The sequence below is a fragment of the Amblyraja radiata genome, chromosome 13, assembly GCF_010909765.2.
Source record: "Amblyraja radiata isolate CabotCenter1 chromosome 13, sAmbRad1.1.pri, whole genome shotgun sequence".
NCBI lineage: Eukaryota > Metazoa > Chordata > Chondrichthyes > Rajiformes > Rajidae > Amblyraja > Amblyraja radiata.
This window is the reverse complement of record NC_045968.1, coordinates 58587602-58613029: the sequence shown is the minus strand read 5'-3', so window position 1 is coordinate 58613029 and position 25428 is coordinate 58587602. Positions and strand designations below refer to the sequence as shown.

At 46.8% G+C, this 25428-nt stretch overlaps 1 protein-coding gene and 1 long non-coding RNA gene across 3 annotated transcripts in view; both read left to right on the top strand.

Moving 5' to 3' along the window:
• Window positions 1–8420: 8420 nt before the first annotated feature.
• LOC116980196 lies at window positions 8421–12966 on the top strand. Its single transcript, XR_004413889.1, has 3 exons — window positions 8421–8590; window positions 9244–9245; window positions 12956–12966. It is a non-coding gene; the product is annotated as an uncharacterized LOC116980196 (long non-coding RNA).
• A 7689-nt stretch (window positions 12967–20655) lies between these two features.
• lamp3 (lysosomal associated membrane protein 3) overlaps window positions 20656–25428 on the top strand; it is a 34606-nt gene continuing 29833 nt past the window's right edge. For both annotated transcript variants that reach the window (XM_033032169.1, XM_033032168.1), the window contains exon 1: window positions 20656–20833. In XM_033032169.1, coding sequence (XP_032888060.1) covers window positions 20794–20833 — 40 coding nt within the window. In that variant the 5' untranslated portion in view covers window positions 20656–20793. The remainder of the gene's footprint in view (window positions 20834–25428) is intronic.

Sequence of the window (25428 nt, the reverse complement as noted above, 5' to 3'; positions counted from 1 at the left end):
CCATTACCTGGTCTCCCACTGCCCACTCGCAATGCCTGTGAGGCTCCAGCAGTAGCTTGTTTCTTTGGTGCTGGGCCCCCATGTTTCTGGCTGCCTGCCAGTGAACCTGCCTAAGTTGTTAAAATAGCTTCTTGGCAAACTTGTCCCGGTTCACTTCCCTGAGCTGTCCCTCTGTTAGGGCTGGGACCATAACGTGCATAGGCGTTCTCATGACCCGGCCTGTCATAAGCTCATGGGGAGAGTACCCCGTACTCCTGGACTGGCTGGCCCGAATCCCCATAAGGACCAGGGGTAAAACCTCCTCCCACCGGTTGGGTGAGTCCCCTGTTTCCTTCCTTATCCTTTCCTTTATTGTCCGGTTCAACCGCTCTACCGGACCCGAGGACTGGGGGTGGTAGGCCACATGCCACTTGGCCTTGATGCCCAGTTTTCTAAGGGTGGACTGCATGACCTGTCCCGTGAAATGGCTCCCCTGATCTGACTCCACGAACTGTGGGAGTCCCCACCTGGTGAACACCTCCCTAACCAGGATTTTTGCCGTACCCATAGCGGTGGCTGCTCTGCAAGGGAAGGCCTCTACCCATTTTGAGAACACATCCACAAGGACTAAGCAGTACTTGTAACCCCCTTGAGCAGTTGGAAGGGGTCCGATGTAGTCGATTTGAATCGACTGCCATGGCCCCTCCACCCTCCTGATGTGTCCCATAGAAACCTTCCTTTTCTGGGGGTCTGGGTTGTTTGCTGCGCAAACCAGACAGCTTGCACAAAAGTCGCGAACGTCTTCCCTGAGCCCTGGCCACCATCCTGCCATCTCTACTCGCTGCCATGTGGTCTCTGGCCCAGGGTGACCTGCCCCTGGACCCTCATGGGCTAGTTTTAAAAATTCCCTTCTGTACAGGGAAGGCACTACCCACTTATCTCCCTTGAATAACATGCCTTCCTTCACTGACATGTCTTTACCCCCATACGGTCCCTCTATTTTCTCCTGCCTGCAAATGGCTGCTGAGGCAGCCTTTAAAATGGGGTCTTGTGCCTGGACCGTGGTCAGGTCCGGGGCCAAAACCACTCCCGCACTCTCCTTTTCTCGAGGCTGCTCCCTGGCTGCAGCTACCTGTCCTTCCTCATAGGGGTCCCATGCTTTCCCACTCCTGGCTCCTTCCCTAGCCAAGCGATCCGCCCTCTGATTTCCCTCGCCCCGTGGCTCCGTTTTGGAATGGGCCTTCACCTTATGGATATATCTATCCCCGCCCTTCCCTACGGCTGCTACAATCCTCTCTAATAGGGGTTTAGTGGTCAGGGGCTTCCCGTCCGATGAGGTGTACCCTCGGCGGGACCAGATGGCCAGATATTCCGTGCAGGAATTGCATGTGAACATGCTGTCTGAACATATGGTGTATGGAGTGGAGAAACGCTCGGGATGGGTCACCACGTACATTACCGCCGCCAGCTCGGCCTGCTGGGCGCTTAACGTATGTGGGAGTTTAAGAGCTAGGGCTATCTCTGTCACGGTGTCCCAGATCCCACAGCCCGTGAGCCGTATGCCCACGGACACGAAACTGGACCCGTCCACGTATATTTCCCTACCCGTGGGATGTAACCCTGCTCTAAGCCCAAAGTCCACCTCCCATACCCCTTCCACCGAGCAATGGTGTGGCTCCCCTGGATACACCAAATTGGCTGCGAGCTTGGGCTCACATAGCCTCTCAACCCGTAAGGCCATTTGGGAAAGGAGAAGGGTCCAGCGAGTGATCCTCGCACTGCTAACGGTCCCATCCTTAATCCGACCGTCCAGCAGTATCTGGGTTGGGGTATGGTGGGTCAGGAGGGTTATGGGGGACATTCTTATGAAGACCTGTACCTTCTTCACTGCCCAGTATGTGGCTAGCAGGTGCCGCTCACAGTTTGAATAGGACCTTTCTACCTCTGTGAGGACTCTGGAGGAATACACCACTGGCCTTAACTTGCCGTGCCGTTCCTGGAGGAGCACTGCGCTCAGGCCATCGCTGCTTGCGGCTACCTCCAGGAAAAATTCCTCCCTGTAGTCAATGGCTCCCAGAGCTGGGGCCTTTTGCAGGTCCCGCTTCAAATGGACGAATGCTGACTCGCACTGCTCATCCCACTCCCACTCTACCCCTTTGCGTAGCAGCCGTTGCAGAGGTGTTGCGGTCGCGGCATAATCCTCTATAAAGTCTCGGCAGTAGCCTGTGACTCCCAGAAATGATCTTACCCCCCCCACGTCCATTGGGATTGGGAGTTCCTGCACTGCCTGCCTTCTTGCTGTATCGATACCCCTTTCTCCGGCCCTAAGGGTCAGTCCCAAGAACCTTACCTCTTGTAACCCTATCTGTGCCTTCTTGGGATTTATTTTTAAACCGCTCTTACAGAGCAGCTCCAGCAGTTCGTTTACTAGGGACTCATGTTCCTCACTGGTGTCCGTGAATAGCAAAATATCGTCCACATACATAGATGGAGACGTTACATCTGGAAAGAATTAGATTTGTCCTATTGGACAAGTATAATTCTTTTGAACAGATATGGTCTCCATATATACAGTATTTAGAGAAGTAGCTGTTCTTGGCAACACAGCTCGGCGTGCACCCTGCGGGATTTGGTGAGAATAATTCATTTTTATATTGGAATTAACATATATGTCTTTATTGATACTATCACTTGTAGTAGTGTTATTAATAATACATATTGTGGTTACTCAAATTTTTTTTTTTTTTTTTTTTTTTTTTTTTTTTTTCGTTTCTCTCTTCTTTCTTATATATAATCAAATTATTATTTAATCACTCTCTTAATGATTTATAACTGTTCTATTCTTTCTCTATCATTATTTCTAAAAAAATAGTAGATAAGTATTACTAGTGTTTTACTTAATGCAAATTGAATTAATTTGATATAAAGTTGTTTGAAGCATTGTAATTGATTACCTTTAATAAAAAAATATATTAAAAAAAATATCGTCCACATACTGGACGATTTTGTGGGGCTCACTAAATTCCTTTAAACATTCCGCCATACATTGGTGGAAAATGCTGGGGCTATTGTGGAACCCTTGGGGAAGACAGTTCCACGTGTACTGCTGCCCCTTGAATGTGAAAGCAAATTTGTACTGGTCTTCCTTCCTGACTGGGATAGACCAGAAACCGTTCGAGATGTCTAGCACCGTAAATACAGATGCAGACGCTGGAATTTCCGCTAATAGGTCTGCTACAGCTGCCACAGTTGGTGCGCAAGCCGGAATATTCTTATTCAGGACACTATAATCTACCGTGGCCCTCCAGGAATTGTCTGGCTTCCGTACAGGCCAGAGCTGTAAGTTCACGTGGGTGGCTATGGGCCTCAAAACGCCTTGCTTAACCAGTGAACTCAGGGCGACTTCTAAGTCAGCCTCCGCTTCTCGGGGAAAACTATACTGTTTCTGCGGTCGATACATGGGATCCCCGTCTATCCTGACCTCTGTTCCTGTGACCCTTCCACGGTCGTGCTTGTGAGTAGCGAATGCGGCCAAATTTCGCTTAACATGGCCTCGATACTCTGTCGGGGTCTGCCTCACTAGGACCTCTAGATCGTACCCCTCTCTGGGCTTCACGACACAGAGCCCCTCTCTCTGATGCCCTCTCGATGACCATTAACTCCTTCTCTCTCTCAGCCCCTTCTCCTGCTATGCCCCACAAACAGTGGTCCTCAGGTCCACCAGGACCTGGTGGGCCACTATAAAGTCGGCGCCAAGTATCCCCTTTCCCTCCTGCTCCCAACTCATCAGGACGCATTTCCACTGCGCCTGGAGTGCTCCTAATTGAATGGACAAGGGAACAGAGAAAAACCCCGTCTTCTCGTTTCCCGTAAAATCGACAAGACTATAGGGTACCCCACTAGATAGAGGGGATGTACGGGGATTGTCCATGTGGACAATAGTACTGGAAGCACCTGCGTCCAGCAGGTAACTCCCGACCACATCCTGGACCTCCATCTTGACCCAGGGTCTCCCACATGGGCCACACTCTAACGGGCATAGGAATGTGGGCTGTTTCGCTGGCAGTCATAAAGGTGCCGGGGGTGCAGATACGGGCGCACCCTGGCCTGTTGCCATGGCTACCTGTCCGGACCCTCCCGCCTTGGACTGCAAATAGGTAATTAGATCTCTTACATCTATTGTTACCTCCGGGGCTGGGTTGGCCGTTACCGGGGTCCTATCCCCCACTGCTCTACTTGGGATTCTGCACTCCCTCTTGTAGTGCCCGGACTTCCCACACCCATAGCACACCAGCCTCATCTCGGAAGAGGTCTGGCTGCCTTCCTGTTTCCACTGCCTCCTTTTGGGGGGTGCCGGTACTATTTCGTGCACCTTGCCCTTAAAGGGCTTCTCCTCACTTCTCTCTCCATTGCGGTATGCAAGGGTGAGCTTCCTGATCACCTCCGCCTCGTTAAGGTTTGGGTCAGCTGGGTCGAACCAGTGCTCGGCCCTTGCCCTAACTCGCGGGAGGCAATTCGCCACCAGAGTCTTCAGCCAGTGAGCTGTTCTCTCATCTAAATTCTGCCTATCTAAAGGCATCCCACACGCTCCCTCATATACTGCCCACAGCCTGTCTGCGAACATGTCCGGGGACTCATCTACCTGCTGCTTCGTCTCCCCCACCCTGGTGAAAGGACTACCCTGATTCAACCCCATGGCCTCCAGAACCGCTGTCTGTGCCGCTACCCATGTTTCAGGTCTTCCCCCTTCCCTGGAGGTCACCGCCTTGCATAGGTATGAATCTAGGGTCATCAGTAGCAGCTTTACCCGTTCTACCTCATCGCAATCGTTTATGTCGGCTGCCTGCTGCACCTCCATAAAATGCAATGACGGGTCTCCCGCTCTGGTTAACCTTGGGAACGTGAGCCACCATCCCCTCAGCACATGTGCCCCATGGGGAATGATGATATCACTCTCTATGGGCCCCCTATCTGCCTGCCCTACCGGGGGACCATATTTCCTTTGCCGTACCGGGCACATCTGCCCTACTCGGGGCTGTTGCCCCTTTACACCCGGCTCTCCCACTATGATCGGTAACCCCACCACCTCGTGGTGTGCTACACATGGCGCGGAAGCCGCTAACTGAGGGTGCTCTCCCGCCCCTCCTTGGGCCTGTCCCTCCCCGGACAACCCGAACCCCACCTGCCGACCCGGACCTATCCCCGGCGCCTCAGGAGGCGGTCTATTCCCCTTTGCCCCTGGGGAATCATCTGCTGAGGGAAGCCCTCTGCCCCCGGGGGACCCCCCTGGTCCTACCAGGTGAACCCGTCCCCTAGTCTTGGACAGAGTCTCCTCCAGCTGCGCTATCCTTGCCTGGCAAGGCCCGTGATCACTATCGCCTAGCTCGCTACGGGCCACCCTGTATGCTGCTTGTATATCCTGGAACTTTCCCTCCAGCTCCCTGCACTTCTGTGTACTCTGAGCCAGGAGTTCCTGGGCGTTCCGTTCCCTCTCCTTTGCCTCTACCACCTGGCATTGGAGGAATTCCTGGGCATTTCTGTGGGACTCCCTCGCCTGCAAGATACACTGCCTGGCTTTACTGCATTCCTCAGATAGCCCTTCCCCTTCTCTAGCGCTTTCTTCAGCGCTGGCCCTAGCTTCTCTCAGTTGCTCTTCCAGTCTATCTACCTGTCTCTGCATTTTTGCTACCTGCTGTGATAGGCACGCTAGCCAAACTGCCTTTTCCTGCCCATTATTATACGCTTTGCTTTCCGTCCATTGAGCTGCAGCTGCTGCAGGCTGCTCTGCTCTCAACAGTGCTATCACCCATTGTTTGGTGAGATTGATCTTTTTAAACAGATAAGAGGAGATTCTCTCCTCCATCTTGCTACGTTATCTCACCCCCTCTGGCAAATCACATATCCCAAACCACCGAGGTCCTGCCGCGGTCGCCATTCTGTAGGGGTTTTGCGTTTCCCTTTACTCCACAAAAAGGATTCCCCTAGGTTCTAGACCTCGGAATTATGGTGGAATATGATAAAAAGGTTGAATTGACCAGAGTGTGCCGATGAGAGAAAACAGAAACCAAGATGGACTCAAAGCAAGTCTAAAATTTACAGGCTTTATTAAACAATGAGAAATCGAATCTCACCAACACTACACAATACGTGGCTAAACTTATGATTTAAACTAAGACTATGGATGGAAAACTATCGGGCACGTCGTGAAACTTACTTTAACACAATTTTACTTGCAAGCATACTCCCCCTTTACCTTTCTCCCCTCAAACTCCTATTTCGGGAACTTCACCAGGTCACCAGGATACTCACAGCTAAGTCGATGCAGGCCCACGAGCTGTCCAGCAGAGCAGGAAGAGCAGGAAGAGAGAAAGAGTTCTGGCTTGACTTCGGCTTTTATACCTGAGCTTCCTTTGAAACCCCCAGGTGGTCCTCTGGATAGAAGGGGTTCTTTTGATGTTTCCCAGTTTCGATCTGGCATGAACAATAGGCTTCCGATGATAAGGGGTTTGCTGATGTCATGATCCCTCAGCCTGATCGTTATCATCCCCGATGGTGATTGTGCTTCTGCTGGCCTGTTTACCAGCGTCTGCTGAGGCTTGGTTCCTTCCTTTGTGTATCCAAGAGAATCTCGTTATCTCCGTCTCAGCCTTTCCTGTTCACACCGTTGTGTGATGTCCAAGTCCACAGGCCAGATGGGTTTGAAACTTGAAATTGATTCTTTCTGTGGATTGGGGGGGGGGTTTTCCCTTGCAGCCAGCAAATCTGTCTTTTAAAATATCCATGTCCTTATCCAAGTCCGGATTTGCCCCAATAACTTACATGACGGGGACCCAACGGGTCGACGGGTCGTCTAGTATTTATTAAAATCAGCTGCATGTGAACCTAAGAACATTGCAGCTTGTGTCAAATTGTGATCGCTAATTTTGATGCAATGGCTCAAAACTATGATCATCATTACTGTGAACAACTGCTTCCGCATTAAGAATGCCCAACTTCTGAATACCCCTACATATGATTAAACTCCTATATTATTCAATTCAAAAGTCTGATGTACATATTTCAATGAAAGGCAGAACTAATTTCTTCACTCTCTCCAGTTTTATTAATTGTTCTTTCCTATCAGTCGTGTACTTTTGTTACCATTCATTACAATACTCTGTACAATGCATTTCAGGTGAATTTTGTATATTTCCCAACTTACTAATAACATGGACTTATTGACATCTGTACAAATGGGACCCACTTGTTACCAGGGAGCAGCCTGTGCTTCCACTAACTTTTGGTTTCTGCATATGTAGACAAACCGAGACGTTACTTTTGTTGACACTTTCCTCCTGTGCAGGGGCTCTGCTGCAACCTTTCACAACATAAAATCAATGATTTGCAATGAGCGCAGGCTTTAAGCTTTATTCATGTCATAGAAGCTACTCCGTTCATGTCATCAAGGCTACTCCGCAATTCTGACTGAAAGAATATAGAACATTTTAAGCCGCATAGTGTAGTTTAGAGATACAGCCGGGAAACAGGCCCTTCGGCCCACCACATCGACTAGCGATCCCCGCACATTAACACTACCCTACACACACTAGGGACAATTTTACATTTATACCAAGCCAATTAACCTGCAAACCTGTACCTCTTTGGAATGTGGGAGGAAAATGAAGATCTCAGAGAAAACCCACAGGGAGAAGGTACAAACTCCGGACAGACAGCACCTGTAGTCGGGATCGAACCCTGATCTCTAGCGCTGTAAGGCAGTAGCTCTACCGCTACACCCCCGTGCCGCCCTGTTCATTGAGGTATAACTGAGATTCCACAACATGGAACATGATCTCAAATAACTATGTTATTATATGGATATTAATTCCTTCAAATTAATCTTTTAAAATGCTATGCTTTCCTTAAAAAATAATTTAATGGCTTCCATGGTGAGTGTCCCATTTTTATTATGTTTTGCCGTAAATGTCTGAAATGCTAAATAAAATGTAGCGATACTTACTTCCTGGTTTGTTATTCATGTAATTTCTTGAATCTGATTAGCCTAACCTTAACCTATCTTGAACCATAGACAGTAGACAATAGACAATAGACAATAGGTGCAGGAGTAGGCCATTCCGCCCTTCGAGCCAGCACCGCCATTCAATGTGATCATGGCTGATCATCCCTAATCAGTACCCCATTCCTGCCTTCTCCCCATATCCCCTGACTCCGCTATTTTTAAGAGCCCTATCTAGCTCTCCCTTGAAAGCATCCAGAGAACCTGCCTCCAACGCCCTCTGAGGCAGAAAATTCCACAGACTCACCACTCTCTGTGAGAAAATGTGTTTCCTCGTCTCCGGTCTAAATGGCTTATCGCTTATTCTTAAACTGTGGCCCCTGGTTCTGGACTGCCCCAACATCGGGAACATGTTTCCTGCCTCTAGCATTTCCAGGCGGTGAGTTTAAAAATCGAGCGCGGGGCTTTGTTCCACAGAGGCTCGGGAGCCGTTGGAGCAAGAGGAGGAGTACCCAATCTGCAATGTTCCATCACACTTCCAAGGAAGTGGTCTGGTGGAAGCCGCTGATTGGTGGAAGCGGACCAGACGAAGCAGCTGATTGGGAGCAAACCCGGGTTTGCATTTCTGCTTTCTGGTTAAGGGTTCAGTGAGTTAAGGGTAAACTGAGTTAAGGGTACAGTGAGTTAAGGGTACAGTGAGTTAAGGGTACAGTGCCTTTTAGTACAGGTGCAGTTTAAAGGATTAAGATTTTTATAGTGTGAGTTGATTTAATTTGGGGGTAAGCCATGTCAGTTGAGATCGGCCCCATGGTTTGCTCATCCTGCAACATGTGGGAGATCAGGGATATGATCGGTGTCCCTGGTGACTACGTTTGCAGGAAGTGTGTACAGCTGCTGCTCCTGGCTGACCGCATTGAATGATTGGAGCTGCGGTTGGATTCATACTGGAGCATCCACGATGCTGAGAAAGTCGTGAATAGCACGTACAGTGAGTTGGTCACATCGCAGGTAAAGGTTAAGTGGACAGAAAGGGAACGGGTGGCCATTAGCGAGCGTAGCAGTAGGCAGGTAGTGCAGGAGTCCCCTGTGGTCATCTCCCACCTAAACAGAAATACTATTTTGGATACTGTTGGGGGAGATGGCTCATCAGGGGAAGGCAGCAGCAGCCAAGTTCATGGCACCAAGGGTGGCTCTGCGGCACAGGAGGGGAGAAAAAAGAGTGGAATGGCAATAGTAATAGGGGATTCAATTGTCAGGGGAATAGATAGGCGTTTCTGCGGCCGCAAACGAGACTCCAGGATGGTATGTTGCCTCCCTGGTGCAAGGGTCAGGGATGTCACTGAACGGCTGCAGAACATTCTGGAGAGGGAGGGTGAACGGCCAGTTGTTGTGGTGCACATTGGCACCAACGATATAGGTAAAAAACGGGATGAGGTCCTACAAGGTGAATTTAGGGAGCTAGGAGATAAACTTAAAAGTAGGACCTCAAAGGTAATAATCTCTGATTACTACCAGTGCCACATGCTAATCAGAGTAGAAATAGGAGGATATTGCAGATGAATGAGTGGCTTGAAAAATTGTGCAAGGGGGGATTCAAATTTCTAGTAGCAATGTTATAAAATTTTGAGATTTGAAAAATCAAGTCTGCAATTTATCCCATCAGATAAAGCATAAAAATAAGTTTAATTTGACACCTAATTCACTTTCATATCTCAAGTATTTAAAAAGTTATGGCCATTTTCATACTGGGAAATGAGCATCTTGTTCCCTATTGATTTTCTATGGACATAACAAAAAAGCTGTGATCGTGAACAGTCAAAAGCCCATAACGTTCTTAAAAATTAAGAGAACTGAATGAAATTTTCAGTTATCATAGATTGAAGCATTCGGAAACAAATATAAAATAATCTTACTCGGATGACCTGAAATTAAAGCATATAATTAGTTAGTTACCTAATTGTAGCTAATTTCAGACTTCAATTACTAGATCTAAACATCTATCCATTTCTTAATAAATGATTAACATTTTTAAATAGCCTAAATGTCCAAATAATATTCACAAAAAATTCACAATAAAACATGATTTTTAAATCTCATTTACATTAATTTATAGACCAAATGGAAGGAATTTAGTGTTCAATTGCTGTAAATAAATGCCCATTTAAATCAGCTTTCCAGTGGGTTCCTGTGAACGCGCTGGTTTAGAACGTTCACATTGCGGTAGATTTGTGCCCCAAATGCCGAGAAAAATACTGCGGGATATAATGGGCCCAAAATGAGCTCTCGCAATATTAAACTTTGTATAAAGGGATCTTTAGAAGCCCTTTTTAATGTAAAAATATACAGCTTACCTTCTATTATTTGCTTTATGAGGCCCTGCGGTTGCTGGTGGTCGCGGGTTTAGAGATTGATTTTTAAACTACTATAACTATTATACGAAGCCTTTAAAACTAAAAATATCTTTTGCGACGGGGTCTTTCAGCGATTTTTCGTTAATAATTAACTAGGCTGAACATCTTCGATTTGAACAGCCTAGAGAAAATCGCGTTTTAAACCCGCCCCCTCTAAACGGCGCCAAAATCGCGCACACCCGCAGCGACAGATTTTCAGCGACGCTTCAGGTAGGCTTTGCAACATACCTATTTCTAGGGCATTGGAACCAGTTCTGGGGGAGGTGGGACCAATACAAACAGGACGGTCTGCACCTGGGCTGGAATGGAACCAATGTCCTTGGTGGAGTGTTTGCTAGTGCTGTCGGGGAGGATTTAAACTAATGTGGCAGGGGGATGGGTGCATGAGCAGAGAGTCAGAGGGGTGTAAAATGAGGGTAGAGGCAGCAGGAAGCAAGGTGAAAAGTAAAAGTGGCAGGCAGACAAATCCAGGGCAAAAATCAAAAAGGGCCACTTTTCAACATAATTGTATAAGGGGTAAGAGTGTTGTAAAAACAAGCCTGAAGGCTTTGTGTCTCAATGCAAGGAGCATTCATAATAAGGTGAACGAGTTGAATGTGCAGATAGTTATTAATGAATATGATATAGTTGGGATCACGGAGACATGGCTCCAGGGTGACCAAGGCTGGGAGCTGAACATCCAGGGATATTCAATATTCAGGAGGGATAGACAGAAAGGAAAAGGAGGTGGGGTAGCGTTGCTGGTTAGAGAGGAGATTAACGCAATTGAAAGGAAGGACATTAGCTTGGGGGATGTGGAATCGATATGGGTAGAGCTGCGAAACACTAAGGGGCAGAACACGCTAGTGGGAGTGGTGTACCAGCCACCTAACAGTAGTAGTGGAGTTGGGGATGGCATCAAACAGGAAATTAGAAATGCGTGCAACAAAGGTAAAACAGTTATAATGGGTGACTTCAATCTACATATAGATTGGGTGAATCAAATTGGCAGGGGTGCTGAGGAAGAGGATTTCTTGGAATGTATGCGGGATAGTTTTCTAAACCAACATGTAGAGGAACCAACGAGAGAGCAGGCTATTCTAGACTGGGTATTGAGTAATGAGGAAGGGTTAGTTAGCAGTCTTGTTGTGCGTGGCCCCTTGGGCAAGAGTGACCATAATATGGTTGAGTTCTTCATTAGGATTGAGAGTGACATTGTTAATCCAGAAACAAGGGTCCTGAACTTAAAGAAAGGTAACTTTGAGGGTAACAAGGACATGGCAGACCAATTGAATAACTACTTTGGTTCTGTCTTCACTAAGGAAGACATAAATAATCTGCCGGAAATAGCAGGGGACCGGGGGTCAAATGAGATGGAGGAACGGAGTGAAATCCAGGTTAGCCGGGAAGTGGTGTTAGGTAAATTGAATGGATTAAAGGCCGATAAATCCACAGGGCCAGATAAGTTGCATCCCAGAGTACTTAAGGAAGTAGCCCCAGAAATAGTGGATGCATTAGTGATAATTTTTCAAAACTCTGTAGATTCTAAAGTAGTTCCTGAGGATTGGAGGGTAGCTAATGTAACCCCACTTTTTAAAAAGGGAGGGAGAGAGAAAACGGGGAATTACAGACCAGTTAGTCTAACATCGGTAGTGGGGAAAATGCTAGAGTCAGTTATTAAAGATGGGATAGCAGCACATTTGGAAATTGGTGAATTCATTGGACAAAGTCAGCATGGATTTATGAAAGGTAAATCATGTCTGACGAATCTTATCGAATTTTTCGAGGATGTAACTAGTAGAGTGGATAAGGGAGAACCAGTGGATGTGTTATATCGTGACTTTCAGAAGGCTTTCGACAAGGTCCCACATAAGAGATTAGTATACAAACTTAAAGCACATGGTATTGGGGGTTCAGTATTGATGTGGATAGAGAACTGGCTGGCAGACAGGAAGCAAAGAGTAGGAGTAAACGGGTCCTTTTCGCAATGGCAGGCAGTGACTAGTGGGGTACCGCAAGGCTCAGTGCTGGGACCCCAGCTATTTATAATATATATTAATGATCTGGATGAGGGAATTGAATGCAACATCTCCAAGTTTGCGGATGACACGAAGCTGGTGGGCAGTGTTAGCTGTGAGGAGGATGCTAGGAGGCTGCAAGGTGACTTGGATAAGCTGGGTGAGTGGGCAAATGCATGGCAGATGCAGTATAATGTGGATAAATGTGAGGTTATCCACTTTGGTGGCAAAAACAGGAAAGTAGACTATTATCTGAAAGGTGGCTGATTAGGAAAAGGGGAGATACAACGAGACCTGGGTGTCATGGTACACCAGTCATTGAAAGTAGGCACGCAGGTGCAGCAGGCAGTGAAGAAAGCGAATGGTATGTTAGCATCCATAGCAAAAGGATTTGAGTATAAGAGCAGGGAGGTTCTATTGCAATTTTATAGGGTCTTGGTGAGACCACACCTGGTGTATTGCGTACAGGTTTGGTCTCCTAATCTGAGGAAAGACATTCTTGCCATAGAGTGAGTACAGAGAAGGTTCACCAGACTGATTCCTGGGATGGCAGGACTTTCATATGAAGAAAGACTGGATAGACTCGGCTTGTACTCGCTAGAATTTAGAAGATTGAGGGGGGGTCTTATAGAAACTTACAAAATTCTTAAGGGGTTGGACAGGCTAGATGCGGGAAGATTGTTCCCGATGTTGGGGAAGTCCAGAACAAGGTGTCACAGTTTAAGGATAAGGGGGAAGTCTTTTAGGACCGAGATGAGAAAAACATTTTTTACACAGAGAGTGGTGAATCTATGGAATTCTCTGCCACAGAAGGTAGTTGAGGCCAGTTCAAACGCTCAAATCCAATTTAAAGCATATATATTGCATTCAAGTGTAAGTTAAAAGACTCGCTACAATATTGCACAATTTCAAGCTGCAAAATGCAAAGGTTCCGGGCTTGGTCTCTCGCAATTTCTCACTCCCAACTCTCACCCAATGTTGGCAGCCCTGGCACACAATACTCCAGGTGTGGTCTCACTAGGGCTCTGTACAACTGCAGAAGGACCTCTTTGCTCTTATATTCGACTCCTCTTGTTACTACTTCCAACAGTTACCCTGCATTGGAAAAGTGATTAATCTATGGTGCAGAGGCATGGTTACTATATAAAGTGTCTGTTCATTACACTAACAAATCTGAATCAATGTTTAATTTTACATTTTTTTTGAGACACAGAGCAGAGGCAGGCCCTTCGACCCACTGAGTCCACACCGTCTAATGATCCCCGTACCTATTTGGTATGTGGCCAGTGGCCAATGACCAGTGCAAATGGCTTCTATTCGATTTTTTTAGCTGAAATCAAACTCTGAAAATGTCAGAATTGCTGCAAAATGTATTTTATGAAAATGCAGTTCTCCTTATTTGTAACAACAAATAGAACCAGAGCTGAAATGAGGATCCCGTGTGTAAAATTGCCTAAAATGCTATAATTTCCGCTTTTAAAATGCAGTTGAAAGAAACTGGAATGAACACTTACTGCTTATTTTAAACCTAAAGACTTCCTTATAACTTTTCATTGCTTATGGCTGTACTTGGTAGATATTTGGTGTGCTGAAATAGCGCCTCCATTTATTTATGCAACCAATCTTTCAAGTCCTACCTGTTCTGATGTTACTGCAGCCCCATGATAAGTCACTGGTGTGAACGATTTCTTCAAACTAGCAAGTTGCCTGGAAGCTCTGTAATTGATAGCTCATCTCTTGCAAAATACTCAGGCTTGAACATTAACATCACCTCTCACCTACATTTGAAAGGGAGTTCTCCTGGATCTGTGCACGTGCCATATAAACCTTGACCCTTATGAGATTACCATTCATAATTAGTATTCACGAGAATCTTCAATCTATCTCTATCTCTGGCAACGGTCCCCAAGTGCCTGAAAACAGCCACCATAGTACCGGTGCCGAAAAAGTCCAAAGTCACCAACCTGAACGACTACCGCCCGGTTGCCCTAACTCCAATCCCAATGAAGTGCTTCGAAAGGCTGGTCCTCTCCCATATCAAATCCAGCATCCCTGCCTCACTGGACTCTCATCAATTTGCATACAGGGCAAATAGATCAACAGAGGATGCCATCTCTCTGGCTCTTCACACTGTCCTGACTCACCTGGACAGACAGGGCATGTACGTGAGGATGCTCTTCATAGACTATAGCTCTGCATTCAATACGGTCATCCCCACCAAGCTCACCACCAAACTCCACCAGCTAGGCCTCAGCTCGCCGATATGCGATTGGATCCTGAACTTTCTGACGGAGCGACCACAGGCAGTGAGACTGGGCCCGCACCTGCCCTCCACTGTGTTCCTGCATTCGACACCAACACCATCGTGAAGTTTGCAGACGACACAACAGTGATTGGGCTGATCACCAACGGTGATGAAACAAAATACAGGGCGGAGGTGCAGAACCTGGCGGACTGGTGCACACGTAACAACTTGTCACTAAACACCTCCAAGACCAAGGAGCTGATTATTGACTTCAGGAGGTCCCATAATGGAGAATACGCCCCAATCTCCATTTACGGGGAAAGTGTGGAGAGAGTGTCCAGCTTTAAGTTTCTGGGCACTCACATTTCAGAAGACCTCACATGGTCCACCAACACCGCTGCGCTGGTCAAGAAGGCACAGCAACGACTGTTCTTCCTGAGGACATTAAAAAAGACTGGTCTGCCCCAACAGCTGCTGACAACGTTCTACCGCTGCACCACAGAGAGCATACTAACGTATGGCATCTCTGTGTGGTATCTCAGCTGCACGGAGGCGGAGAGGAGAGCTCTTCAGCGCGTCGTCCACAGAGCGCAGAGGATCATTGGGACACAGCTACCAGCCTTGGAGGGCATCTACCACACACGGTGCCTCAGGAAGGCCGTCAGCATCCATAAAGACTCATCACACCCCTGTAATGGTCTGTTCGAACTACTTCCCTCCGGCAGACGTTACAAGGCCTTCTACGCCCGAACCTCCAGACTCAGAAACAGCTTTATTCCAAGAGCTATAGCGGCTCTGAACCGGCCCTGCTGAGTGCCCCCCACACCCCCCTGGACTGTCTCCCTCGGATGGTCACGACACACAGCTTATTTATTTATTTTACTTTTCTTTCTCATCGGTTGGAGCTGCATACTAAATCTCGTTGCACTGACGTACAATGACAATAAAAGATATTATTATTATTATTATTATTATTATTATTATTATTATTATTATTATTATTATTATTATTATGTACCAATTCAATCTTCTTCTTCATGCGTACAGTGTGCACAGCCTAAAGTTGTAGGACAACTTCTTCTATTTAATCTTATTTGATTGTGTTTGATTGCATTCGTCGAAACAGGGCGAACCAGGGTAAAATTGTCCCTAGTGTGTGTAGGATGGTGTTAATGTGCGGGGATCGCTGGTCGGTGCGGACTAGGTGGGCCGAAGGGCCTGTTTCCGCGCTATATCTCGCTATATACTTAACCAAAATAAAGCTTCCGAATGAGAATGCTGAATCATGGCAACATTTGTGCAAACTGTCAAATGACTGGGTTAAAGTCCTTCATTAAATTCTGAAGTGTCACGGCAGCAGATGGGTTGGTCGTTACATATTCATCTGCATCAGGCAATTTTCTGACATATTTGAAAAACATTTGTAAAATTAGCAGACAATGCTGGTTTATAAAAAAAGAAAAAGACAGTGCTGGAGTAACTCAGCGGGTCAGGCAGCATCTCTAGAGAACATCGGCAGGTCACGTTTTGGGTTGGGACCTATCAGCCTACTGGTTGTAGTAAAAGGGAAGAAAGCTGGAAGAGAGAGAGCTGGCAAATGATAGGTGCATACAGGAGGGGGCGGGTGTTAATGAGTGTTAACACATCACAAAATACATGTTATATGACATTGAGATTCCAGGGATATTAATCATTAACAGATCAATATATATAACAGGAGATTGCCCAGATGTGAAGGCCAATGTGTGCTGGTGTTTGGGCAGATGTGGGCCACAATGTTCAGCGGAGGTCTAGCTAGGTGCAGGACAGGTGGGTGGCCGGAGATTGGCCAGGGGGCTGGGGCATAAACAATGTCCAATGAATGGCAGGCGTTTGATTGGGAATTGGCCAAGTATGTAGTCGAGCATTGAGGAAGTAGCATTGATGGACTTTCGTTATGATTGCATCATTGTGCTGGGTCCAGGACACATCTTCACAGATATGCACACCCAGGAATTTGAAGCTTTTAACTCTCTCCACCACCGTCCTGTCGATGAAAACAGGTTTGTAGATACTCGCCGTTTCTCCACCAAAGTCCACAATCAGTTCCTTAGTCTTACTGACGTTGAGAGGAAGGTTGCTGTTCTGGCACTATTTGGTTAGTCGATCGATCGATCTCACTTCTATACTCTGACTCATTGTCATCTGTGATTCGTCCAACAACGATGGTGTCATTGGCAAATGTGAACATGGAGTTTGCATTGTGTCCGGCTACACAGTCGTGAATATAGAGTGAGTACAGCAGGAGGCTGTGCATGCAGCCTTGAGGTGCTCCCGTACTGATGGTTATCGAGGAGGAAGTGTTCCAGTGAATTTGAAAGATTGAGAGTATTTTTCCAGTGTTTTGAAATGCCTGTTGTAGGTAGTCCTGATCTCAGAAGAATTTGGTTTCAGGACTTCAACTTTACTTGCCGTTTTCCACTCTTGTTGGTGGCCATGTTGGCACATTGGACATGATTGTGTATTTTATCATCAATAAACCTTTTGCCAAGGGTTATCTTGCAAGATCTGGGAAATGGTCCATGTTTTCCCAGGATTCATCATGAACCTTTATTACCAGAGGGAAGAATGATACTGCGGAGAGAAATTATTAAAGAACCTTGATCAAGTAGATGTCAAGTGCAAAACCTATCTTCCCATACCTCAGCGAAGTTATTAATGAAGCCATGGAGCTGTGCCTCTTTGTTCAACCACGTGACATTGCAACAGATGCATCTTGTAACTCAACTACTGGGATTTTGGTGACTTTGGTTCCAGGGTGTAGCATTCCCCATTAGTTCTGAAATTAGATCCGTTCCCTTGGGAAATTTAGACATAAAAAACTGTAGTAACTCAGCGGGACAGGCAGTATCTCTGGAGAGAAGGAATGGGTGACGTTTCAGGTCGAGACCTTTTCTACTCATGGGAAATTTGTTGGAGATGAGATATGTGGTGAGAAGACGATGATACAACTTGTTTGTCTTCAATGAGATTGATTTTGTTGTAAGCCAATGGATTGGTATCATGGCAAATGATAGATGTGGATGAGCTTGTATGGAACCTACCTGAATTTGGTGAAGGTGTTCCATTTGTTCCTTCTGAAAGTGACATCAATGAAGACCAAGTCTAATGGTTCCTGGTGCTCCCTACATATTTCCCTGAGGTGTTATACGGCAAAGTTCGCATCCACTCTGCCTATGGATGGTTTAGGCATATTATTGTCACATGTACTGAGGTACATTGAAAAGCTTTATTTTGCATGCTATCCAATCAAATCAGATAATACTATACATAAATACAAACAAACGGACTCAAGTACAATAATTAGAGCCAAGGGACAAATATAAATGCAGAACATAGTTCTCAGCATAATAGCAGAACAATTCCAGACACAAAGTCCAATGTCCGCATTGGTGTCGAGGTAAATTAGACAGTACCCCAGTTATGGTACCATAGGTAGAGCAAAGGGAAAGACACAGAGTGCGGAATATAGTTCCCAGCATTTGACAGAATCCACACAGTGATTTGGGAAGCGCCTCCTCTGGCACTGAGGAGAGGTGATTCAGGAGGTCCCTGGGAATAAGGTCGTAAGTGATAGGAGTAGAATTAGGTCATTGGGCCCATCATGTCTACACTGCCATTCATTCATGGCTGATCTATCTCTCCCTCCTAACCCCATTCTCCTGCCTTCTTACCATAACCTCAGATACCTGTACTAATCAATAATCTATCTATCTCTGCCTTAAAAAATATCTTTAAAAATGACTTTCCTTGTGAGTGCAGCAGTGAAAGTCCTCTGCAGTTACCAGTCAGACTTGTCTCCTTTACTGATGTTGACCAGGCTACATGTCTCTGGAGTATCTGCTTTATCCTCCTCTTCCCAAATGCAGACAATGATATTGTGGAGTTATGACTGAAGCTCTTCCACTGACTTTCAGGATTTCAATGAACACGTTCTCCACATTCAAGAGGTAGTTGAGGCTGGGACTATCCCAACGTTTAAGCGACAGTTAGACAGGTACATGGACAGGTACAGTTAGACAGGTACAGGTGGTCAGGTTTGGCCGAAGGGCCTGTTTCCACACTGTATGACTTGAGGAAAGTGTCCAGTGGAATTGGTGACGGGGCAGTTTAAGGTGTTATTCAAGACTTTGAGGAAATTGGATGAGTTTAGACCTTCAGTCCAGAGACATTAGGTTAGACGAACTAGGTACCAATGTCTGACTATGGAAGTGTGTAGGGGGTCACCTGAAATAAACGTAATTGGGAGTCTGCTGGGTACCACCTGCTGCGTGTAGACCACCCCCCCAAGGGGCCAGAACATTGGTGTTAAATAAATGAGTGGGGTACCACTTAAATCCACTACCATGGTGTGCTCACTGCCACGCCTACATCAACAACACAAATGGCAGACATTTCTCTGCCAGCGGTACCTTTAATATCTAGGCTAGACTAGATTGGACCAAGGGCCCACTTAAGGGGGTCTGGTAGGCCCAATGCAGCAGATAATTGTTCTGTCATAGGTCAATTTATATTCCCCAAGGTGTGATAGATCATTTAAACTTGGTTTTAGCTGGTACCCACAATATCTAGGCTAGCCTAGTTGGATAGCAGGGTCTAGGGTGTCCATTTTTGGGGGTGTCTGGTACCTGTAGTGCAGCAGACTATTTGTCTGGCGTAACCCGTTTTGTACTCAATGAACTCAACTTGTTCATTTGGGATTATGTTTGAGTGGTACCTTGCTCGTCTATATGCAAGCCCATTTTTTAGGCCCTTTGTGGGGGGGTCTGGTGGGCCTTTTGCAGCGAGAAAAATGTCTGCCATTTGTGTTCAATCAATCAATCAGATTTATTCATCACATACACAATAAAGTGCAGTGAAATGAATTTGCCAGCAGCGATACAATAAAAAAGACCACACAATACACAAAATTTAACACAAACATCCACCACAGCATTCTTCACTGTGGTGGAAGGCACAAAGTACAGTCAATCCTCCTCCATTGTTCCCCCGTGGTCTGGGCCATGAACCTCCGCAGTCGCCGCTGCGGGCAGCCAGATGTACAGGCCCTCTCTTCTGGAAGGTAAGTCCCGAATCGGTGCTTCCTTACCGGAGACAGCGGCTTCAAGATGATGCAGGCCACAGGCCGGTGGTCGGAGCTCTTGTCCAGGGATCCCTGGCGAGGGATCCCGCTCCGGATGGTAAGTCCCCGCCGCACCAGCGGCTAGAAGCTTCGCAGTCCGCGGCTTCAAGTTGAAGGTCGGAGCTCTTCTCCTCTGGGAATCCCCAATGAGGGATCTCAGGTTCCGGACGTCGCGCCCGCGGTTAGAAGCACCACAGACTTCAGGCTGAACAGTCCGTGGGCTTGCGAGCGGAAAAACTCCACGCTGCGCCCCCTGCTGAAGCTCCGGGCCCATCTCCGGGAAAGGCCGCACCAATCCTTAGTGTTAGGCCGCGAGGGAGGCGACATGGAAAAAGTCGCCTCTCCATGGAGGAGGCGACCGAAAGCGGTTTCCCCTTTACCCCGCTGACCACCCCTACACAAGACACACCGAGAGACACTAAAACAAACATTTGGACATGCTGAGAAAAACAAAAAAAGTGGAAATGACTTACACGCTGCTGGCAGGGCAACCATCTCGCAGCACCCCCACCGACTTGTTTATATAGGCGTGGCAGTGAGCACACCATGGTAGTGGATTTAAGTGGTACCTCCCTCTTCTATTTAGCACCCATTTTTTGGCCCCTTGAAAGGGGGAGGGGGAGGGGGGGGGGCCTCCTCTCCCCCCCTCCCCCCCAGGTCTACACGCAGCGGGTGGTACCCGGCAGACTCCCAATTTCATTCATTTCAGGTGACCCCCTACACACTCCCATAGTCAGACATTGGTACGCAGTTCGTCTAACCTAATGTCTCTGGGCTGAAGGTCTAATTAGGCTGTCTATCAGCTGAGTGCATGCTTATTTCAGTTATGTAGCCACAACAAATGAGAACAGACTGCCTCATTTCCTACCTGTCCCCACCCTTTTACCACCTCGTGACTTGAGTGGGTTTTTTTTGCTGCGCAAAGATACGAGTATATCTTTGGTTAAAAGAGTGAGTGGGAATCGATTCGTTCTTGATCTAAGGAGTTTCCCCACCTGAATACGATGCAGAATTTGGTTATGATCGCGGCTTTGTGTCTGTCCGGTGAGTGGGTTGCAGCTTTTATCATAAGTGTTGCACTTTTGGTGTTGAAGGAGACTGGGGACTGGGAACTGGGGGCTGGGGCTGGAGCTGGAGGGGGCTGGGGCTGGCGCCGCGCCGGACGGGGTGGCAGAGGTGGCCGGGACTAAGGGGTAGCTACTGCAGTAAGTTGCTGAAACTATCTTTTGCAAAGTAAAACTCGCCGAGGGTTTGTGGCGGACCTTGCCCGGGACCGGCTGGAGGCGAGTTTCACTTTTTCTCGGGTCGGGAGAGTGAGGAATGCGGAAAGAGCCGAGTGTAAAACTATCTAGGAGCGGCTTCCCGCATAAGGGAAGATTGACACAAAATGCTGGATATTGTCTATCTTCATTGTAAACCAGCATCTGCAGTTCCTGCCTACCCATAATGGGGACATTTTGATTAAAAACACATTTCTGAGCTGCCCCCAGAGTCTTTAATGTACATAATTACAACTCTGTCTGAGGAGAGAGTGGGATATGAGGTGGAATTAATAGATTATTTGTATTCCTGTAAATGTGGTCGCTGTAACAGGACTTTGGCGCCAAGGACCTATCTCTTGCTGCATGTCGTAGTATATTTGGGACGGTGAGCTTGTTCCTAAATGACTAAAATAATAAATACCTCAATTAATTTTAATAGTTGCAGTGCTTGCGGTCTTGTTAAGGTAATGGGACCTCGTCCTTTTAATGTTTAATTTTGTTTATAGCAATCCAAGCCAACATTGTCTAGTAAATCCTTGCATTTATGAATAAATTAAATCCAATGGAAATACTTTGAATATAAATACACCATATCTTTCAATTTGACCAATAACATGTTATGAATTTTCTGTGCACATTTCAGTGCAAAAACACCACTTCATCTTTAGTCCAAGGTGCTATACCTTCGTCTTCAAAAATGTAATCTGGTTATGTGAAGTTTTTGAATCGATGAATAATTGTTAAATAAACATCCATGGTGGTATTTTTCACCTGCACTTTGCTGGCAAAGCCACTTGGCAAAAGGCAAGGACCTCCTCGAGGTTCCATTCCTGGGAACTGTTGACAACTAGAACAGTTTGAACATAGACACAGCACACGAACAAACCCTTTGGTTCACAATGTTTGCCAAACATGCTACTAAGTAAAACAAAACCACCTCTGCCAGCATGTGATCAATATCTCTACTTGCTGCATATCTGCCTACCTTCCCTGCTTAAATAACACAATCGTATCTTGCTTCCACCACTTCTTTAAAAAAATCTTGCCTAGCAAATGAAAGTAATTCCTGTCTAACCTCAAAGCTGTGCCCTCTGGTCTTTGACATTTCCGCCATGTAGGATAAGATTCTGACTACCTCTCACAATTGTATATGCTTCTATCAGGTCTCCCCCTTGTAGCTACAGGCCCACTACATATTTTCTGGCAACCCTGGTTCAAGAGCCATGCTGTATTATCAGTTTTGTCAGAGCAGTTGAAGAGTCAGTAGTCTGGTGCATCCTTTAATCCGGATAAAATCATGAGAGCACACTTGAAGTCCCCCAGAAAACGTGGCACTTGGGCCGGGTGAGGCGGTCGATCTCTACCTCATCGGGGCTTCCGCGCCAATTGGCGGGTGGAATTTGCCCCCTGCGGCCGGTGCTCTGGAACTCCAGCACGGCCGGAGCCCATAGCCGAGTTCCGAGGCCGATTGGCAAGGCCAAGAATGGTTCCCTGCAGCACATACAAAATTCTTCCCACCAGTCTCCCAAACACTTGTTCTTGTGTACTATCTGTACCAGTGGCGGACTGGCCAGGGTGTCAGCTCGCCCGATGGCAAGTGGGCCCCTGATGAAATGGGGCCCCTATATCAAGTGGGCCCCTGATGAGGTGGGCCCCCTTTGTCTCCTGGCAACCAATATTTTTAGACCCAGTCCGCCACTGACCTATACACAAATTGGCCATTCGGAAGCTGGGACTGGCCTGTGCCGTGTTGGTTGCTGATAGCTGCCTAGTCACTTGGTGACCACACCATCCTGCTCTGCTGGTTTCCAACCACTCTCCTGCACCACGTGATCTGTCTTTCTCTACTTGTGCAAGCAAGCCTCTCTTCCATGGTATTTGTATTTCACAACCTCTTTCTACAATTCCATTGTGTAAATACTGAAGTAGCTTCCCTACTTCCTTGCTCCCTTGTCATTTTAAGAATTTCAACAACTCTGTGGACATTTGACAATTATAATCTTGGTTAATAATATTTTACAATTTTATCTGCAGCTTTCATTTCCCTCCAAAACAAATTTGCCATCTTCAGTATTTCTTCTGTACATCTGCTTTCTGCTACTTGGTTTCTCATTTAGTCCTCTTTATGCTGCCCTTTCTCCAGGAATCTAACTCTGTCACGTTTGTCTTTTGCTAACGTTTTTTTAAAGTTATTTCCCCCTAATTTTATTGTCAACTGTACTGACAACAGAACAATGAAATTCTTTCTTGCTGATTTTTTTTTTTTTAATAGGTTCATAAATGCAGTAACTATAAATATGCAATAATCAATAATGCAATAAATATTCAGTAATACAGGTTGCACACCAATTCCCCCCCCCCCCCCCCAGCAACTGATCGTTTGATCCGGACAAATTTACGAGTGCTCAGTTGAAACATTGAGTGAGCAGCCACAAGAGGCATTGCGAGTGGCGAGCAGTCTTTCCAGTCGTGTCCCTCCGTTCTGAGAGTTATATGTTTACATCTAACCATTGAAATTCCTCCTTGGCCTCATCTAATTCTCTGCTGACTCAATGTTTAAGTTTTTGTGTTTCAACTCTGCCTGGTCCCCACGCACCACCCTACAACCTCTCCTTCCACCATTCTGTTCAATTCACCTCTTGCCCTCTGGAACTCTGAACTTCCTGTCAAACCTTCTCTAATTTACTGAGCACATTAAACATGCTGCCTCCCAAGATCCCCCTTTCAACTGTGCTTCTCTAATCTTATCTCCCAACTGTTTCGCAAAGACAACATAATAAACCCTTGTTTTAACGACCTCCTTATGACGGATTTTGGAAATTATGGACGGACCTGCTCTCATCCCTGGCTACCACCATCCCCTTGGCTTCCGACACCACTCCCGACTTGCAAGGTGCACCAGTGAGCCCTTCTTCACCCATAATCAGATTATCAATCTCCCACCTGCACTCTGACTCGTGATTCATCATTCATCCAACATCAGTGGTATCTGTAAAGTATATTGTACTTCCGGTGGCGCTGGTGCCAGCTGCCTCCACCTTCAGCCCAGTATCTTTTTGTTTTTTTGTTTTTTTTTGTTATGTTGAAGTGTGTTTTTTTTTGTTTTTTTAAAATGTTTTGATGTGGGGGAAGAGGGTACGGTAAGGGGGATACCGTCCTTCAGTTGCTTCCTGGAGAGGACGCGACTATTATTCGAGTGAGGTGCAAAGTTTAAAAGTGATGTGCAGAGCAAGTTTTAAAAGGGCGGTGGGCGCTTGACACATGTCGGGGGTGGTGATGGAGGCAGATACAACAGTGGCATTTAAGAGTTTTCAATGGGCATATGGATTATGTGCATGCAGGTAAGAGTTAGTATCGTGTGTAGGAAAGAAATGCAGATGCTGGTTTTGATCGAAGGTAGACACAAAATGCTGGAGTAACTCAGCGGGTGAGGCAGCATCCTTGGAGAGAAGGAATGGGTGACGTTTTGGGTCGAGATCCTTCAGGCTGATGTCAGGGGAGTGGGTGGGACAGATAGAATGTAGTCAGAGTCAGTAAGACTAGGGGAGAACTGGGAAGGGGGGGGGGGGGAGATGGGGAGGGGAAAACAAGGGCTATTTGAAGTTTATACTGTTGAGATGTAAACTACCCAAGCGAAATATGAGATGCTGTTCCTCCAATTTGCACTGGGCCTCACTCTGACAATGGAGGAGGCCCAGGACAGAAAGGTCAGATTGGGAATGGGAGGGGGTGTTAAAGTGCTGAGCAACCGGGCGATCAGGGAGGTTAAGGCGGACAGTAGAGGTGTTCAGATAAACGATCGCAGAGCCTGCGCTTGGTCTCGCTGATGTAGAGAAGTTGACACCTGGAAAAGAGAAAACAGTAGATGAGTTTGGAGGTGCAAGTGAACCTCTGCCTCTCCTGGAAAGACTGTTGAGGACCTTGGATGGATCGAGGTGGGAGGTAAAAGGGCAGGTGTTGCATCTCCTGCGTTTGCAGGGGAAAGTACCTGGGGAGGGGGTGGTTTGGGTGGGAAGGGATAAGTTGACCAGGAAGTTGCGGAGGGAGTGGTCTCTGCGGAAAGCAGAGAGGGGTGGAGATGGGTAGATGTGGCCAGTAGTGGGATCCCTTTGGAGGTGGTGAAAATGTCAGAGGATTATGTGCTGTATGCGATGGCTGATGGAATGGAAGGTGAGGACAAGGGGAACTCTGTCCTTGTTACACATGGGGGAGGGGGAGCAAGAGCGGAGCTGCGGGATATCGAGGAGACCCTATTGAGAGCCTCATCTATAATGGAAAAGGGGAACTCCCGTTTCCTAAAAAATGAGGACATCTCCGATGCCCTGGTATGGAACACCTCATCCTGGGTGTAGATGCAGCGTAGACGGAGGAATTGGG